General features: G+C 51.8%; 1 protein-coding gene across 1 annotated transcript; it reads right to left on the reverse strand.

Moving 5' to 3' along the window:
• Positions 1-1,939: 1,939 nt before the first annotated feature.
• PTX4 (pentraxin 4) lies at positions 1,940-19,038 on the reverse strand. The gene is made up of 4 exons (XM_050968694.1): positions 19,003-19,038; positions 13,657-13,734; positions 10,762-11,578; positions 1,940-2,610 (listed from the first exon to the last, which is right to left on the reverse strand). The coding sequence occupies exons 1-4, from the start codon at positions 19,036-19,038 to the stop codon at positions 1,940-1,942; spliced, it is 1,602 nt and encodes a 533-aa protein (XP_050824651.1).
• Between the last annotated feature and the right edge of the window lie 493 nt (positions 19,039-19,531).

Below are 19,531 nucleotides of genomic sequence, written 5' to 3' on the forward strand. Positions count from 1 at the left end.
ATCCCCATTTTTGCTGTTCACTTCGGCAGTATGCGCTTTACACACAGACCCATTTGATTGTTTCCTTCTTTATTTGAAATGTTGCCAGATCCCAGCTGCATGAGACACAGGCCTCGCGTTCACGAGAGAGATGCAGCATTGCTCTAGCCAGCTGCAGTACCACGTACAGGTTATTGTGGAGGCGCCTCATCTAAACCACCAGCCCACACAGAGCCTCCACATTCCCCTTTCAACACACTCCTGTGGCTTCCCAAGGCCATGCTGGATGCAGTGGGTACCTGTTATACTGCAGCAAGTTGGTATCTTATTGGAGCTGTTTGAGGCTGCAACCACAGCAGCCAGACTCTCCAAGGCACTTTAGACTTGAGGCCGTTTCAGAGGAAGAGCTTGGGCCAGGGGAAAGGCACCATTGCTGTTTCTGTCCAGTTTTCACTGTCCAGCTCTCATTCATGATTAGATCAAGGCCATTTGATTTGGGTGTTTGGCACCACAGGGGGATGTAGCCAGGGCTAGGGCTGAACAAAGAGGCAGGGATCGGCTGTTGACCTGCCCTGTTAGCCAGGTTAGAGCCCAGCACGAATTGTTGCTTCACTGCGGCACATTCCGTTTTTGAACTTCATTGGACTCGGAGAGGTGGGGTGGCCCTTTAGGGAGAGGGAACTCGGGGCAGAGCCAGGGAGGTCCTGCAGGTAGCCCTAGGAACAATCTGCCCTGAGGAGAGAGCTTAGGTGGAGGTTTCTACTCTGTTATTGTTCCTTGAGTTAGTCAGAGTCATCAAGCCCAGCCCCAGGGGTAAGCTTGACCCTCTACGACCAGGGTACACACCGTCTGGTACACAGTTCCTGCTGATGTTTCAAAGAGCACTTCACAAACTTAGACTGCACGCCTGGGCAGCGTTACCAGGGCCACCTTCCCCCGACCTCCTCCTTGGGCTCTCCTGGGAAGAATTAAGTGTCGAAGGCAAGTTCCGTCATGGTCATTTCACTGTGTAAACTAACTGCAATAGTCATTTGCGCCTCATGTTGGAAATAGAATCCAAGAGCCTTTCCCCCAGGCTGCTGTGCTTATATGTGGCTACAGCACCTTGGGCTGGGCTGGTGTTAGCTCTGTGGGGTTTGCTTAGGTCAGTATTCGGAGAGGAGCCCTTCCTGGAAAAGTGGGACTTATCAGAAGCAATATTTGCGGGAGACAGCCCGCTTCCCTCCATCTCTGGGCCACCCTATGCCCAGCATGATATTATGGGGCTGTCTCTTGGATGAGATCTAAGACTAAGGTTCGACCATCACTGGGAATTAAAAATTCGGTGACAATTTCCGTAAGTGCAGTGTGCTGTGTTCCAGTTTGAATGTTCGCATTCTATCTAAATCCCACCTGAGGCTTTCATCTCTTGTCCTAATCTGGTGTGTGGTATTGCTGTGCACTGTTAAACAGCTACCATGCCCCTCCCCAATCCTCCCCAGAGCTGGCTGCATTTCACTGGTGAGAGACGTGATTGTTGGGTCTTTGCTAAGGGTCTGGAAAAGCGCTGCAGGAGGAAAAGCAATACAATGCTGAAGTCTGATATGAGCCGACCTTTGGCTGGCTATCCCTTTGGACACAGTCATCTCAGTATAGCTGGACCCTCGACACAGCCGCACTGATTTATGGACTCAATGAGGAGACATGAGCAATCACATGAAGAAGTTTCCATTAAATTGGCATGGGAATAATTGAGTGATGCTTTTATGCCTCTCCGGCTCTCCATGGTGATGGCTGTGTCAGTAGAGCCCCTCGGCTCTCATCCGATGGAGAAAAGGGCTTTGTGCCTTTTTAGCAGAGCAGAGGAAGTGTTCTGGCAAACAGGCACCACAGGCTGATGTCGATAACTGCACAGCATTTGGACTCCGGGCTGCCTACAGTCTGTACTGCTGAGGACAGCCCGGGAGGAGGCGGGCTTGGTTTACAAACAGTGTTCCAAGCAGGTGCAATTCACCTTCTGTATTGATCCATTCAGGGAGGAGACATCAGCCAGCCTCAGGATGGTGCCACGGGGCAGGCCCTTCCCGATCGCTATGCTGGAAACCTCCCCAGGCATCAGAGTGCGGTTCCAGATGGCAAAGCCAGCCAGGCGTCCCACAAAGGCTTCTGAGGGGTCAAACCCACCCCCAACCACATCCTGCTCCTGACCCAGAACAAGCGACCCGCCAGGGGGGATCTCATAGCCCTCCTGGAACTTGGAGCCTGTGGATGCCAGTCTCCTGTCCACATAGAACCAGTACTTGCCTTGGATGGAGGACCAGATGACACACATGTGGTGCCATCTGCCATCCAGGAGCTGCCCCACCGGCAGCTCCTGGAAAGCTGGGTCACCGATGACGAAGTGGATGGAGGCCAGGGCTGCGGTGTTCCGGCCGTGCAGGACGAGCTTGTTATCATTCTCCTCCGTGGCATAGGACAGGATGGTGCCCAGGGAGCGAGCATGGGTGCTCACCCAGCTGCAGACCGACAGCTCGTGCAGGCCAGTCTGGAACCCCTGGCCGAAGGTGGCAAGGTTTTCAGTAGAAGCGTTGGGGAAAAGCAGCATGGAATCCACATTGCAAACTGGAGAGGGGAGAGAGAAAGCCACAGTCACTGCCTGTCCCGAGCACATAGGGCTGCTGCTTATGCATGCATTGTGACAATGGACCAGCCTCCTGTGCCCCCTTTCCCCCCATAAGAACATAAGAATGGCCATAGTGGGTCAGACCAATGGTCTATCTAGCCCAGTATCCTGTCTTCTAACAGTGGCCAACGTCAGGTGCCCCAGAGGGAATGAACAGAACAGATAATCATCAAGTCTTCTATCCCATCAACCATTCCCAGCTTCTAACAAACAGAAGGACACCGTCCCTACCCATCCTGGCTAATAGCCATTGATGGACCTATCCTCCATGAACTTATCTAGTTCTTTTTTGAACCCTGTTACAGTCTTGGCCTTCACAACATCCTCTGGCTAAGAGTTCCATAGACTGACTGTATGTTGTGTAAAGAAATACTTTCTTTTGTTGGTTTTAAACCTGCTGCCTATTAATTTCATTTGGTGACCCCTAGTTCTTGTGCTATAAGAAGGAGTAAATAACACTTCCTTATTTACTTTCTCCACACCAGTCATGATTTTATAGACCTCTTTCATATCCCCCCTTAGTTGTCTCTTTTCCAAGCTGAAAAGTCCCAGTCTTATTAATCTCTCCTCATATGGAAGCTGTTCCATACCCTTAATCATTTTTTTTGTCCTTTTCTGAACTTTTTCCAGTTCCAATGTATGTTTTTTGAAATGGGGCAACCACATCTGCATGCAGTATTCAAGATGTGGGCATACCCTGGATTTATATGGAAGCAATATGATACTTTCTGTCTTATTATCTATCCCTTTCTTAATGATTCCCAACATTCTGTTTGATTTTATGACTGCTGCTGCACATTGAGTGGATGTTTTCAGAGAACTATCCACAATGACGCCAAGATCTCTTTCTTCAGCGGTAACAGCTAATTTAGAGCCCAGCATTTTATATGATAGTCAGGAATATGTTTTCCAATATGCATTACTTTGCATTTATCAACATTGAATTTCACCTGCTATTTTGTTGCTCGGGCACCCAATTTTGAGAGATCCTTTTGTAGTTCTTCACAGTCTGCTTTGGACTTCACTATCTTGAGTAGTTTTGTATCATCTGCAAATTTTGCCACCTCACTGTTTACTCCTTTTTTCAGATCATTTATGAATACGTTGAACAGCACTGGTCCCAGTACAGACCCCTGGGGGACACCACTATTTACCTCTCTCCATTCTGAAAACTGACCATTTATTTCTACCTTTTGTTTCCTATCTTTTAACAAGTTGCCAGTCCATGAGAGGACCTTCCCTCTTATCTCATGACAGCTTACTTTGCTTAAGAGCCTTTGGTGAGGGACCTTGTCAAAGGTTGTCTGAAAATCTAAGTACGCTATGTCCACTGGATCCCCCTTGTCCACATGCTTATTGACCTCCTCAATAATCCTAGCAGATTGCTGAGGCATGATTTCCCTTTATCAAAACCATGTTGACCCTTCCCCAACAAATAACGTTAATCTATGTGTCTGACAATTTTGTTCTTTACTATAGTTTTAACCAGTTTGCCCAGTACTGAAGTCAGGCTTACTGGCCTGTAATTGCTGGGGTCACCTCTGGAGCCCTTTTTAAAAAGTGGTGTCACATTAGCTAACCTCCAGTCATTTGGTGCAGAAGCTGATTTAAATGATAGGTTACAGATGACAGTTAGTAGTTCTGCAATTTCACATTTGAGTTCCTTCAGAACTCTTGAGTGATACCATCTGGTCCTGGTGACTTATTATTGTTTGGTGACCCCGCCGTACCTGAGGGTCAGTCAAGGACAGCTCTTCCTGCCCCCCAGCTGTCTGAGCACAGTGATCATGCAATTAGACACCCTCCCTTTCACCTGGCATAGGAGCTGCCTTGCAGGCAGCCCCATGTATTTCCCCCCCACACCCCATCTAGATAATAATTCCTAGTGCCTCCCTCTGGGAAACCCCAGGTGCTTCATGAACATGACACACAGGGAGGCAAAGGGCCAGGTTTTCAGTGGTACTGAGTCGTTCTGGCTGCTCCACAACTCAGATAAATCAGCTAGCCCCAAGTCACCCATGGAGTCTGTGCCAGAGCTGGGCCTAGCTAGAACCCAGATCCCCCAGGCCACCCTCCCACTCCTAGCAGGCACAATTGCAGGCATGGCAGCACCTTGCATGACACAGAATTTGGGGCCATCAGTCCTTGTCCCAGAATAGCACTGCTGGAGGTGACATGAGTGAGCTGGCTGGGGGGCAGCACCCCCAGCCCCACCCCCTTCCTCAAACCCCACCAGCACAGTGTAGCATGGCCATCACTAACCTCCCCCCTGCCCCGAGTGTCAGCAGGCAGTGAGCTAGGCTGGCTGGTGGAGAAAGGATGCAGCCATGGATATTGTTATTTGCACTATGATTCAGCCAGGAAGAGGCTGCACCCTTCTTGCAAGACCTGTCTGGTTGCCTCCTGCTCAACCTTGCGGGGTCCCAGGTGTCTTGAGCTGTCCTGCAAACCCCTGCTGAGTTGTTACTTCCCCCTGCAGAACTGCAGCATTTCAATGAGGGCCTGTTTTCAGCAGAGCAATCCCCAGAGAGCCATGCCAACAACCCAGAGCAGGCCAGAAGTTCCCTGAGTTTGTACTATGAGAAACCTCACCAGCCCAGGAGAGCATAGGCTCAGGTGGAGATGGACAGCCAGCATGCAGTTTCAGAAAGTCACTCCGGTGGGAATGATGCCTCTGTGTTTGCGTTATAAAATGATGTGGGTGGAACCAGACAATCAAGGTGCCCTGGAATGAACTCGCGCTGCAAACTGATCTAGACAAAAGACCCTGCCCTACCTGGAGGCAAAGTGATCACTCCATGTCTGACCTCTCAGGCCTTGTCCTCAATGGAAACCCGCACCACACCTTCCAAAGACGAGAGCCATACGTGCCAATTCTGTGGGTGCTCCATGGCTGGAGCACCCATGGAAAAAAACAGTGGGTGCTCAGCACACACCGGCAGCCCCACCAATCAGCTCCTCCCACTCCTCTCCAGTGTCTCCCGCCCACCAGTGGCTAGAAGCACCGTGGGGGAAGTGGTGTAGCCAGCTGGAGGGAACAGGGGGAGCGATAAAAAAAAAAGATGCCACCCGCTGCGGCGCTTTTACTCACCCGGCAGTGCTCCAAGTCTTCGGCGGCGGGCCCTTCACTTGCTCTGGGTGTCTTCGGCAGCACTGAAGGACCCGCCGCTGAAATGCCGCTGAAGACCCAGAGTGCAGCCGGGTGAGTAAAATAAAAGCGCTGCAGTGGGTGGTGCCTTTTTTTTTAATCGCTCCCCCAGGTGAGTACAAAGGCACCACGAAATTGATAAGGCACCACTTGTACTCCGTGGGGGAGCGGCCACTTCCCCGCTCCCTCCCTAGCTACGCTACTGTGTGGGGGAGGGGGAGAGCAGGGGCAGGAATAGGCGGAGCGAGGGTGGAAAGAGGTGGGATGGGGTGGGGTCTTGGGAGAAGGGGTGGAGTGGGGGCGGGGCCTGGGATGGAGTAGGGGTCGAACACCTCCCGTGGAAATCAGAAAGTTGGCTCCTGTGCTGGGAACTTCAATTCATAACTTTGCTAGGAACTAAACATCATGGACTTGATAAAGGCATTGGATTTGAGGCTTCTTACAACAACCTGTAACTCACTAATCCGCTTCCTCGCTCCTTCTCTCCCCCCCAACCCGTTTTTATCCTACAACTACAAGGGTGTTAACGGGCCACTTCCCCTAGAATGGTCCCTTGGAATATGTGCTAACTACTTCTGCTAAACTATCTGCTCCACCTTATATTTAGCTGTGACACTGAGTGCCTTTCCCAGCCCGGAGGAAGAGCTCTGTGTGGCTTCAAAGCTTGTCTCTCTCCCGCACAGGAGTGGGCCCAATAACAGATATCCCCTCCCACACCATGTCTCTCTAAGGGCATGGCTACACTTGTGGGTGTAGAGCGCTTTGAGTTAAACCAGCCTTCCTAGAGTGCGGTAGGGAAAGCGCTGCAGTCTTTCCACACTGACAGCTGACAGCACAGTGGCGTGGCCACATTAGCAGCTCTTGCAATGCCACAGAGAGCAGTGCATTGTGGTAGCTATCCCAGCATGCAAGTGGCTGCAACATGCTTTTCAAATGGGGTGGAGGTGGAGTGGAGTGTGACAGGGAGTGTGTTGTGTGTATGTGGGGGGAGAAAGAGTGGGTTTTGGGGGGGCTGAGAGCATGTCAGCATGCTGTCTTGTAAGTTCAGACAGCAGCAGACCTCCCCTTCCCCTCCCCCCCCGGCCTCTCTCTCTCACACACAGGCAGGGCCGGCTCCAGACACCAGCCTACCAAGCACATGCTTGGGGCGGCACCTTGGGACGGGGTGACACTCGGGGTTTGTTTTTGGTTCAGCCGGGCGGTGCTGGGGGGAGGCGGGGCTTGGGAGGCGTGGCACCGTGCTGGGGGGCGGGGACTTGGGCGGCGCTTGACAGAGGCAGGCTTCAGCAGCACGGCGTGATGCTCGGGGGGCAGGGCAACACTCTTTGTTTTCACTTGGGGCGGCAAAAATGTTAGAGCCGGCCCTGCACACAGCATTCCACAGTAATGGTTGCTTTGTCTCGGAGCAGATAAGCAGCTGGCTGTCAAACAGAGCTTTCAAAGGGCATATCCAAAACAATGACAAGAATGGCCACTCGACTTAAGGGGATTATGAGACTTTTCTGGAGGCCAATCAGAGCACAGTAATGCAACACCCCTTTCACACTGGCACTGCAGCACTCCAGCGGGGGCGCAGCAAACGTTATTCCACTCACTGAGGAGAAGTACTAGCCGTGGAGTCAGAGCGCTCTACGTGCCTTGCCAGTGTGGACGGGTAGCGAGCTAGGGCATCCGGGGCTCATTTAATGCGCTGTAACTCAGAAGTGTAGCCAAGCCCTAAGATTCTGGGACCCACATGGCAACACCACCAGTGACCACACCAATGTCGGCCCAGAGCAGGGCAGGGGATGAACCTTTGTGGAGCAACAGTGCCACCCAGTGGCTGCTCTACAATCCCTCGGGCCTGCTCTGTTTCCGACTGACAGTGATGCTGCACTAGTTGGGGCGACAGCGCAGCGCTTTGTCTGAGAGCCTCATGCCAGTGGATCCACCCAGCCTCATGGTTTAACTGACTCAATGAACCCTCCACTCGGCCAGCTGCCCTCCCTTCCTCTGGAAAGCCTCCCTGGTCAGGTCTATGTCACGGTCCTGTTTGATGTTGGAGAGGCCGTGGAGATGGAGGGAACAGGGGTGTAACACCTGTTTGGATGCAAAAGAAGAGACGCAGCTCAGTCATGGCAATAGCTCAGGGGTTTGGGGAGATGGGATGATCTCTCAGCCCCTGCCAAGGCGGACAAAGAAAGATCCCCAAAGGCTGCAGGCATTCTAACAAGAAAGCATCACCAGGAATAGCTACCTCTGAGCTCACCCGTCCACCGGCCCTAGCCCTCCCAGAGGCCAACTGTTTATGGTGGAGCCAAAGGCCTGGACAAGAAGTTTAAACTTGATACAGGAGACAAGGGGGAGGCAGCAAAGGACCCTGAGTATTCAAGGCTGCAGAGAGATCAGGGAGGCTGAGGAAGGAACAGAAGCCCAGAGGTGAAGCAGCGACAGCAAAGACTCTGTTCCAGGAGCTTAGACTACTAGGAGAGACAGGAGTCACAGGCTGGGTGGTTGGGATGGGTTTTTTGGTGGATGGCGCATCCTACCAGGGACTTGTCCATTGAGGGAGAGGAGCCAGGGAAGGGAGGGAGAGCAAGGGCTGAGGGCAAGGGTGACTAGGTATGGGGGTCAGAAGTGGAGATTAACTGAGAGATCTCAGAGTCCATGAGCAGGATCCAGAAGGAGAGGGGTAAGGGGAGAAGTTCACACCATCTCTTGTCCAGTCGACTCTCTTCAGTGCCCACTCCCAGCAGAGCGGGATTCCGAAAGGCCCAGAGAGCAGCTTGCCTGGTGCACTGGAGATCCCCCTTACAGAGCCAGCCTGAGCTTGAGATTCCAGGGATAGTCCCCGTAGCAATGCTGCTGGTGAGACCCCCGAGTGACCCTCTCCAGCAGAGCCTGCGGGCTCCATTGCTACATCCGCTAAGCTCCTCCATTGCTACATCTCCTCCAGGGCTTCCCGCACAGCCCCCCTGAGACTCTTCCCCCTCTGGGCTCTCCACTCCTCGCTCCGTGATGGTGGGGACATGCTGCAGAGTTGCAAAGCAGGACTGAAGCCAGTCAATGCCAGAGGGGAAGAGAACTCAGCAGTCTAAGATCTGTCAGCTTTCCTGGGCACTGAGAGCCCAGTACTACTCAGCTGCCTGTGAAACCCTGTCAGGGCGAGCAGAGAGATCCTGAACAGCACTGTCTGGTGCACATGGGAGCAGAATGGGACTAAGGCTGAGATGGAGCATAAAAACCCAATAGAAAATCCTGCTTCATGCATGTGGGAAAATATCAACGCTCCCAACTTCCAACCCCCCTAGTGCAAACCCAGCACGATCTATAAAAGAAGTCGAGTTGGTCCAGCACATTTTGGGTGATGTGTGGCCAGCCTTTCTGATGGGAACTGATGGGTAAGGTGGTTTATTTATGGTTGGTGTTTTACGAATGACAACACAACTGACCAGCTTGGCTGCTGAAACCTTCCAAAAATCTCTGCACAGTGCATAGGGCCTGAATTCTCACTGACACTACAGCCATCTGGATCACTCTGGCAACATAAAGGGGCCTAAAGGGGCTGGGGGGTTACATTTACCCTTTATGCTGCCAGAATGGTACAAGGGTGCTCTAGCACAACTGAGAATTCAGGCCTGGCCCTGGAAAAGTTCAGCCCCAAAGGAATTTGTTTGTCAAAATTATGAGCAGCTGACAAAGGGGGGGTTAGAATGGAAGTTGTACGTTGCCCCCATCACCTATAGAAAGCGTTCCCAGGCACCTGCTGTAATGCAGCGTATGTGCCCTATATTGCACATGCCACATGCGCACAATTACATATAAAAAGAATGTTAAAAGAACATAAGAACAGCCGTACTGGGTCAGCCCAATGATCCATCCAGCCCAGTATCCTGTCTTCCAATAGTGGCCAGTACCAGGTGCTTCAGAGGGAATGAATAGAACAGGGCAATTTATCCAGTGATCCATCCCCTGTCGCCCAGGCCCAGCTTCTGGCAGTCAGAGGTTTAGGGACACCCAAAGCATGGGGGTTGCGTCCCTGACCAGCTTGGCTAATAGCCAGTGATGGCCCTATCCTCTGTGAGCTTATCTAATTCTTTTTTGAACCCAGTTATACTTTTGGCCTTCACAACATCCCCTTGCAATGAGTTCCACAGGTTGACTGTGCCTGTGCATTGTGTGAAGAAGTATTTCCTTTTGTTTGTTTTAAACATGCTACCTGTTGATTTCCTTGGTTGACGCCTCATTCCTGCCTTGGGCAAAGGGGTAAATAACACTTCTCTATTTACTTTCTTCAGCCCATGCATGATTTTATACCTCTATCATAATGTTCCTCAGGTTGTAAAGCCCAGCACTTGAAAATTAGGAAATATCCGATTTAGAGTTGCTCACACAACCCTAATTTGGCCCCATGTGCGGAAAAATAGGCATGTGGACATATGGCATATGGACAGAGGGGTGAATTAAGTTTGCAAAGGCAACCACAGACCTGACATTTCCTAACTTCCAAGTGCTGGATTTTGCAGCCTAAATAATGTAGGACTTTTAACATTTTCTTTGTATGTAATATCCGAGGTTATTTTTAAAAGGCAAAATAAAGCCAGATTCTATTATGTGCAACTAACACAAGCTCCCCATCATGCATCAGTGTCAACTTTCAGCGCTACACCGCAGCCTGCTACCATTTGACATGCAAGTCTAACTACACTAGATAGCAGCAAGAGAAGGCTGTAATCCTGGGGAGAACGGTTTGTTGACACCATGTGTTGGGTCCAGGGGATGGTCAGGAGGAGTCCAACCTAGCTCTCTCTCTCTTCCCAGGACAAAGAAAAGGCACCTCTCTAGCCTGAGGGGTTTTGGTCTGCTGAAGATCAAAGGCCTGCTGCAAGCAATGGAGGGCTGAGCTTTCCTTCTACAAAAGCACCCCCTAGCATAACATCATGTGGGTATGTGTGCTGGGGGAGACAGAGAGAATGTAAACATCTCAACATACTTGTGCCTGGCTTCTCAGGTGACGGTGACTGCAGCTGCTCTTGTGAGATCTTGGCAACCCTGCAGAGCTGCTGCCTGGCAGCTTGTGGCTCTGACACAGTGAGTGTCTCTGGCTGTCTCTCCTGCCCGGGGGTCTTATTGCCATGGAACAGGCTACTCTGCAGCCTCCTCTTTGCAGCCTGGGCCAGGAGCTGCTGCCTCTTCTCCCCTAGCTTCTTCCTTTGTTTGTGCTTGGCATGCAGCTTCTTCACGCTATGTCCCTGGCTTCCCCCTGCCTCCGGCAGCTTGTCCTGAGGTGTCTGGTTCAGTCGTTGGGCCACAGCCAGCTCATGGTGCCCAGATGCCAGGACCTCCTTGTGCAGCATGTTCTTCAGCTGCTGCTCCAGAGCCTCCAGTTTGGTTCCCTGGCTCCGACTGGTCTCCCGCAGGCTCTCCAGCTCTTTCTGTAGGGTGTTCCTGCTGGCGCGCAGGGCGGTGAGGTCCGCCATGTGGCCTGCAGTCTGCAGGGTTAGGTTGGACAGGAGAGTGCTCTGCTGTAGCCTCTCCACAGAGCTCTGCTTGCTGCTTTCACTCAGGGACTCAGCCAACGACGAGAGTTTAGAAGCCAGCTTTTTGGTTCTTCTCTGCAGCTTCTTCATCCAGGTTTTCAAAGAGCCCAGGTCCTCCCGCAGGGCGGCATGCGACACGTTGAGAGCAGCCGCAACAGTGTCGTACTGATCCGCCAGATACTGGAACCTGGTGTTGATGTTATAGGAAATGTTGTAGTTCCCGGCAATCCCCTGAAGACGCAGCAGTGTCACCTCCTGAAACCGACGAAACTGCAAAACACCCAGAACCCTGAATGATTCCCAGCACTTAGATCAGGGATTGTTTCTGGGCAGGGATGCCGAACACTTGCAAATCAACCCTCCACAACCCCCGGGACTTAAGCAACTCTTGGACCACTGGGGAAAACTGATACACAAGCATTAAGGGTTAAACTTTCACATGGGGCCTCTAATTGTGGTTGCTTTGGTTGTGGTCAGCTCCCACTGACTGCATATTGGAACCACCCCCAAGGGGTCTCACACTGAGCACCTTCACCCAGAGCCACCCCAAATCTGATGCCACTTTTATAACTAAGAGCCAGAATCTAGGGCCGAAGGCCCCCCAGGCAGAGCTGGGCCTGGAATCCGGCCCTTATCTACATAACCAGACCTCTCCAGCTGAAATTCAGCAATTGGGTGAGCCATGTGCCACAGAGTCTAGAGAAACCAGGTATTGCCTTCACACAGGACTGCCGGCTGGAAAATGCAAAATAATATCAAAATGCTCCGTAACTCAGGTCTGCATTGCCCTTTATAGCTCGCAGGCTGCTAACCCAGACACTTCCCAGGAACTCAGCCCACTCTCTGACTGGGGACTCTCATGCCCTCGCTGGAGACTGGATTTGATGACCTAGTCAGTGTTCTCCCATTTCTAGTTTCTGGGACACTACGTACATGTGATCCACAGGGCCGGCTCCAGGCACCAGCGAAGGAAGCAGGTGCTTGGGGCGGCCAATACAAAGGGGGCAGCACTCCATACGGTATCGAGGCGGAACCACCAGGTCTTCAGTGGCGGGTCCCTCAATCCCTCTCTTCCTCTTTGAGCTGCCACCAAAGTGCCACCAAAGAAGAAGAGAGGGAATGAAGGACCTGCTGCCAAACTGCCGCCGAAGAATGGAGCAGCGCAACTGAGCAGCAGCCAAAGTGCTGCCGATCAGCTTTTTTTTTTGGGCCGCTTAGGGAAGCAGAAAAGCTGGAGCCAGCCCTGGTGTTCCATACACACATCGTGGAAACTGGATCATTTACACTTTGGTCACTACAACCCTGACTCTTTGCTCCTGTGACCCCCTGGACTCCCCGACATACCAAGCCCAGGGGGTCCCCCGCCAAATCTTCACAGGACAGAGACATTTCTCCCTGCAGTCCTGTCCTCTGATAACTCACAAAGGGGGCCTGGGTCTGCTGTGCAAATCAGAGAGCCCATGCCCTGTTGTCGGCACTTTCCTCAGTAGAAAGAAACAGCATTCAAAAGCGAACCCCTAAAGCCTGACCCCTCGATCTAAAGTTAAACACCTCAAGAAACAGTCTGATCTGCAGTGGTGCTGAGCAGCCAGCAGCTCCCAGAGATCTAGCTGGGAAAACGCTGGGTGTGTATCTCTAATGGCTATCACAGACTCATATGTCTGCACAGACATTACAGTCTCCTCTAGGGCAACAGAGAGTCAAGACTCAGGCAAACTCCAGGCAAAGGGAGGGAAGTTTGGCTTGAGTAAAAACCATGCAAGTAAACGGTGTTGATGTTCTGTATATTCCAGGGGTGGCCGAGCCATATGTGGCTCTTTTACAGTAAAGTGCAGCTTGCAGAGTCCCCCGTCACACTCCCCCATTCTCCGCCTACCACACTGGCGGTGGTGGTGGGGAGCTCAGGGTTTCTGCCCAGTGGCAGTGGCAGGGTGGTGGAGCTAGGGGCTTCTGCCCTGAAGGGAGGGGCGTCTTGGGTCTTCAGCCCCCAGGAGATGCCTGCTGGGGTTTGGGGCTTCACAGAAGCCCCTAACCCCACCACCCCGCCCCAGGGTAGAAGTCCCAAGCCCCAGCAGGTAGGTCCAGCTCTCAGACGTCTGAAGATTATCCTAAGCAGCTCGGAGGGCCAGTAAGTTTGGCCACCCCGATATAGTACATCCATGTACTTCTAAAGGTAAGTTCCAGTGCTGGGCCAGCTGGTGAGACAGGTACTGTAGGAACACATGGGTAGACACGCTGATATCGGAGGGATACACTGCAGACTCTTTGGAGTAAGTAGGTCTTACTCCTACTGAAGTCAGTAGGATTTGGCCCCATCTGTCCAATAACAAAGAGTCATGAATATTCACCTGCTCCTCGAGTCTCCTAAACCTTTCAAAGAATGGCTTTCTCTGGTCCCTGGTCCCGGCCTCCTGCAGCAGGCTCCCCTGCAGACAAACAGCAGCAAGAAGAAGGCAAACGGGCAGCATTTTCCTCGCCCAGCGCGTTCGGCAGCAGAGAGCCAGGAGTCACAGAGTCTTCTGGTAGCTCCTGAAATGGAAGAATGACTTTGGTTCAGTGTCTGACTTCTGTATTCTCCTCTGCATCTCTATCGCGGGTTTTTGTGGCTGATCTCACTGGTTTCCCCCCCGATGCAAGGGGCTTATGTTCCTCCCACCAGGCAAAAAGGAGCCTGTGGTTTCTCCTCAAAATAGATGAGATCTGCAGACTTCCTTAGCATTCCCCAGGAGCCATGTTTAGCACGGAAGCCAGCGCTTTCTTCAGGAGCAAGCTGGCTGGCGGAGGGGCTTTGCTGATGGTTAGTACTGGGGGAAGGGCAGTGTTTGCACCAGTCCTGTTTATACAAGCACTTGACACCCCCTGGCCCAGAGTCAGCCCTGCTGGTTTATGGCCCCTTGAAAATCTCTGCATGCAGGAGGCCAGATGGGTTTTGCAGAAGTGCGTGGGGCCCTGCTGTCTCCTGCTAGTACTCCCCAGGGTTTGAGTGGAATCAGCAACGTTTACCGATGGCTTCCACTCAGCACAGTTCACCAAGACATTAATAACAGACCCAGCAGCCATTGTCACCAGTAGTTCTTTGTCTACATGCACCAGAGCAGGGCTTTATCCGCACCAACCCTGTTTTCCCTGCAAAGGCCTCCGACCTGCTGGGCCTGCTTGGCCTCCCACCTGCCTAGGATCAAGGCTCTGCTGACCATGTTCTGGGAGCTGGAGGCAGGAGGAGCGGCAGATGCTCAGCAACTCCCAGCACAGGTTCAGCAGGCCTTAAAGCACAAGATTCGCATGTATCTTCAGAGCTGCAGTCTTTTTTGGTGCAGTCAAATTCCCCGGATTGCAATAAAAACCAGCTCCTCTATTGTGAGATGGGGGGGCAGGGTAGGGAAGCCAAGGAGTGGAGCTGCCCTGCTTGGGGATAACAATCATCCGTGCTAGATGATCACCATCTGATGGGCCGGGTAAAAGAAACACAATGATATGAAAGCAGGGAGACTTCCTATACAGTCACATCAGCTGCCGTGGACAATATGGACCCTTGCTGGAGGCCTGTGGCCCAAGATTCTTTGCTCCCTGTTTGCATTGTGAGGAAAGGCCCTGCCTTTGAAACCAAGCCCATGAGAAGTGACTAGGGAATGCGAGCTGAGCTCCTTAACCATTGAGAGGGTAGGGTAGCAATGAGCCAACTCTAGCAGCAAGGGAGAGAAGGGAAATCTGCCACACCAGCCAGAACCAGTGACAAGCAGGCCCAAGGCAGAGCAACCCTTCCACGGACCAAGAGCAAATCAGCTAATGGGTGTAAACCCTGCTTCCTCCTGCTCACAGCACTGGGGACAGGATTGGGCCCAATGCCTATTCCACATGCTGCAGGGGGATGTGCAGAGAGCACTATACTCTGTGTCGGGCTGGTGCCATAGAAACCTGTATTCCTTGCTCCTTGCCTCCTCCTATCTCTGTGCTCTGGGACCAGAAGTCACCAGGTGAGAGCCAAGCGTTCTGCAACTTGGGGGAGTAGGGGAAGAGGGCATGGAACACCTTCATCCCACCAGCAGCCTCCTTGTGGCAGCTGGTGGTCCTGCAGACTGGAGCACATCAGCCCCACTGCAGGACTTGGCCTGTGACCTTTCTCAGCTGAGGTTGTCAAGCGGAGTTTCACTGGGTCTCTCTCAGGAGCCGGGTATTTTAGTGGCCTTAATTCTAGAGTCCATGGGCAGGCAAACTGTCAGCTGACCACCGCAGTGCCTGATGGTCCCAGCTGCCAGTCCCTCTCTGTCCCCTGGGGCATCAGCTGGCTTTTGGTAGCTGGGGATGGGTGGAAGGTCTCTCCTGCGGCAGGTTGTGACATCTCTCTTCCTTGGCCGGGACATGGCTCAGGGGGCAGAGACTCCTCTTCATGGGCAGGGGAATTCAGTGTGCTCGGATGAGGCCCTCCTGGCTCTGCTTTGCCCACTCGTCCTGCAGCCTTCTCTCACAGGGCACGATGACACTGCAATGGCTCCTCAGCCTGCAGCTTGGGTAGACACGCCCATGCCAGCCTCACCCACCTTAGCGCAGCTAAAACCAGTGAGCATTGTGAGTACGTACTCAGGCTCCCCTCCCCAGCATGCTTACACAGCACACAGTGAAGCCCAGGCCCCTGTACAGTAACTCCTCATTTAACGTTGTCCCGGTTAACGTTGTTTCGTTGTTACGTTGCTGATCAATTAGAGAACATGCTCGTTTAAAGTTGCACAGTGCTCCCATATAACTTTGTGTGGCAGGTGCCTTCTTTGTCCACTGCTTGCAGAAAGAGCAGCCCACTGGAGTTGACTGGTGGGAGCTTGGCACCAGGGTGGGCTGACAGCCCCCCATCAGCTCCCCTAAGTTCCCTGTGTGGCAGCCGCCCAGCAGGCTATCAATTGCCACAGTTCAGGTGTCTCTCCCCCCACTGCCATGTGTTGCTCCTGCCCTCTGCCTTGGAGCTGCTCCCTGGAGCCTCCTGCTTGCTGTGCAGAGGGGAAGAGGAATGCTAATGTCAAGGTGTCCCCCTCCCCCCGCTCCCGTACCTCATCTCCACAGAGCAGGTGGGGGGAGAGACAGAGCTCAGGACAGAGGGAGCTTGCTGGCAGCAGATGCTGTCTCAACTTGCTGATCTACTTAAAAAGGCAGTATACTTAAAGTGGGGCCAGTGTACTTAAAGAGGCAATGCATCTCTCTCTCTCTCTCTCTCTCTCTCTCTCTCTCTCTCACACACACACATACACGTCTCTGTCTGTCTCTCTTTCTCACATGCACAGTGTGTCTCTCTGTCTCACTCTCACACACACACGCACCCCCCATCTTCTGCACTTTGGAAAGTGGAGGGAGTGGTGCGCTCCAGTGGGATACTGTGGGCTCATCACCCCTTTCAGTTTCCAATATTTGCAGCCACTGCCATGCTGTGTCTCCTCCCTCCATTTGTGCTGCCTTGTAAAGTGTGAGGCTACATTAATAACAATGTGTTAATCCTTGAGGGCTCAGCCGAGTACTATTCATCATTTAGCAGTAAGGCATTCCTTGGGAAATATCCCACCCTCTGACTCCTCCACCTCAACAAAGCTTCACAGTCATTGCTGTGTACAGTATTAAACTGTTTGTTTAAAGCTTATACTGTGTGTATGTGTGTGTACATAGTCTTTTGTTTGCTGAAAAAAATGTCGCTGGAACCTAACCCGCCATATTTACATTAATTCCTTTGGGGAAATTGGATTCGCTTAACATCATTTTGCTTAAAGTCGCATTTTTCAGGAACATAAGTACAACATTAAGTGAGGAATTATTGTATCTGCATGGCTGTTTTTAGCCATGCTAGCACTGGCATGTCTACCCAGACTGCAGTCATACCTGTTTGCAGCATAGACACACCTACAAAGTATGTCTGTCTGTTTTGCTGTGCAGGACTTCTGATCCCTTCTCCTTAGGGAGACCTGGAATAGGTCCAGCCAGCTGCCTCTCCTTTGCAGCTGACTCCCAGAGCCATCTGATTGGCTTGTCTCTTCTCCCACCGCCACTCCTCCCTCCCCGCCTCATTACACAAGTTCCAGAGGTTCTTTTCTCAAAGGGATGGCAAAGCCAGACATCAAAGAGCCTGTGATCCTTGGCCTGCCCTTTTTCAGCCTGTGATCCCAGTCCCATCATGCCTGGGGGATCAAAGGGCCTTCAGTTGCCATCTCATTTGCAGGTGTTTCCTTGTCAGAGTCTCTGGGTGAGAGAGAAACCGAGACTGCATGTGCAAAACATAAAAACAATTGTTTTCCAGTGTAATATCTAGACTTCAGTAAGGCATTTGATACAGTCTCGCATGATATTCTTATAGATAAGCTAGGAAAGTACAATTTAGATGGGGCTACTATAAGGTGGGTGCATAACTGGCTGGATAACCGTACTCAGAGAGTAGTTGTTAATGGCTCCCAATCCTGCTGGAAAGGTATAACAAGTGGGGTTCCGCAGGGTTCTGTTTTGGGACCGGTTCTGTTCAATATCTTCATCAACGATTTAGATGTTGGCATAGAAAGTACGCTTATTAAGTTTGCAGATGATACCAAACTGGGAGGGATTGCAACTGCTTTGGAGGACAGGGTCAAAATTCAAATGATCTGGACAAGTTGGAGAAATGGTCTGAGGTAAACAGGATGAAGTTCAATAAAGATAAATGCAAAGTGCTCCACTTAGGAAGGAACAATCAGTTTCACACATACAGAATGGGAAGAGACTGTCTAGGAAGGAGTATGGCAGAAAGAGATCTAGGGGTCATAGTGGACCACAAGCTTAATATGAGTCAACAGTGTGATACTGTTGCAAAAAAAGCAAACATGATTCTGGGATGCATTAACAGGTGTGTTGTAAACAAGACACGAGAAGTCATTCTTCCGCTTTACTCTGCGCTGGTTAGGCCTCAACTGGAGTATTGTGTCCAGTTCTGGGCACCGCATTTCAAGAAAGATGTGGAGAAATTGGAGAGGGTCCAGAGAAGAGCAACAAGAATGATTAAAGGTCTTGAGAACATGACCTATGAAGGAAGGCTGAAGGAATTGGGTTTGTTTAGTTTGGAAAAGAGAAGACTGAGAGGGGACATGATAGCAGTTTTCAGGTATCTAAAAGGGTGTCATCAGGAGGAGGGAGAAAACTTGTTCACCTTAGCCTCCAATGATAGAACAAGAAGCAATGGGCTTAAACTGCAGCAAGGGAGATTTAGGTTGGACATTAGGAAAAAGTTCCTAACTGTCAGGGTAGTTAAACACTGGAATAGATTGCCTAGGGAAGTTGTGGAATCTCCATCTCTGGAGATATTTAAGAGTAGGTTAGATAAATGTCTATCAGGGATGGTCTAGACAGTATTTGGTCCTGCCATGAGGGCAGGGGACTGGACTCGATGACCTCTCGAGGTCCCTTCCAGTCCTAGAGTCTATGAGTCTATGAGTCTATGAGTACTCGGTGGTGGATAAGCCACTGGGCAAATGGGACCCGTGCTCAGGGGCCCTGGCCAATTGGGGGCCCCCGGAAAAATGGGCACCCCTGTGCCCCAACCCACTCTGCCTGCCAGAGAGTTGGGTCAGGCTGTGGGACCTTGCCCCTCTCTGCCTGCCCAGCACTCCTCCTGGGAAGCGGGGTGTGGGGTCTTGCCCCATTCCCTCCACTCTACCAGGGAGTAATGTTGGGGCGCGGGGGCTTCCTCCACTCACCAGGTCCTCCTGCTGGGAAGCTGGGGAAGCCTCCATGCCCCGACAGGAGCACCGGGAGGGCGGGGCAGGGCAAGCTCCCACGCCCTGACCCCGCTCCCAGCAAGAGTGCCAAGGGAGGTGGGGGGGACTGCAGGTGGAAGTGGTGGGGTGAGGTCCCCACTTGCTCTAGCCCAGGGCCCCACAAACCCCTAATCCACCTCTGAGTGTAACCAACAGATCATGCGCATGCTGGTCCCTTCCTTCTTGCTGCCCCATCCTACACCCTTCTGCAAGGAATGCAGTGACAGTATAACACCAAGAAGCCAAATCAATGCTTTAGTTTGCCAGAGTATTTTGTGTGTGTGTGTGTTTAATTTTGCAGTCCCATGCCGTTCTTACTAAGTGGGCAGTGACAGCACAGAACCAACGTGTATTTTCAAGGTGCTAAAACAAAATCCCATAAAACACGGCTGATTAAAAAGGAGGAAATTACACTTCCAACACCACCCATTACACTTCCAACACCATTCTTCCATTGACCTGACTGTGT

This window comes from Gopherus flavomarginatus, chromosome 9 (assembly GCF_025201925.1).
Source record: "Gopherus flavomarginatus isolate rGopFla2 chromosome 9, rGopFla2.mat.asm, whole genome shotgun sequence".
Taxonomy (NCBI): domain Eukaryota; kingdom Metazoa; phylum Chordata; order Testudines; family Testudinidae; genus Gopherus; species Gopherus flavomarginatus.

Coding starts and splice junctions, on each gene's coding strand:
- PTX4 (XM_050968694.1), bottom strand. CDS start 19,038: ATGGAGGCTTCCCCAGCTTCCCAGCAGGAGGACCTG. Junction 11,579..13,656: donor TTAGGAGACTCGAGGAGCAG/GTGAATATTCAT, acceptor GGTGTTTTGCAG/TTTCGTCGGTTTCAGGAGGT. Junction 2,611..10,761: donor ACCTGAGAAGCCAGGCACAA/GTATGTTGAGAT, acceptor CGGGACAGGCAG/TGACTGTGGCTTTCTCTCTC.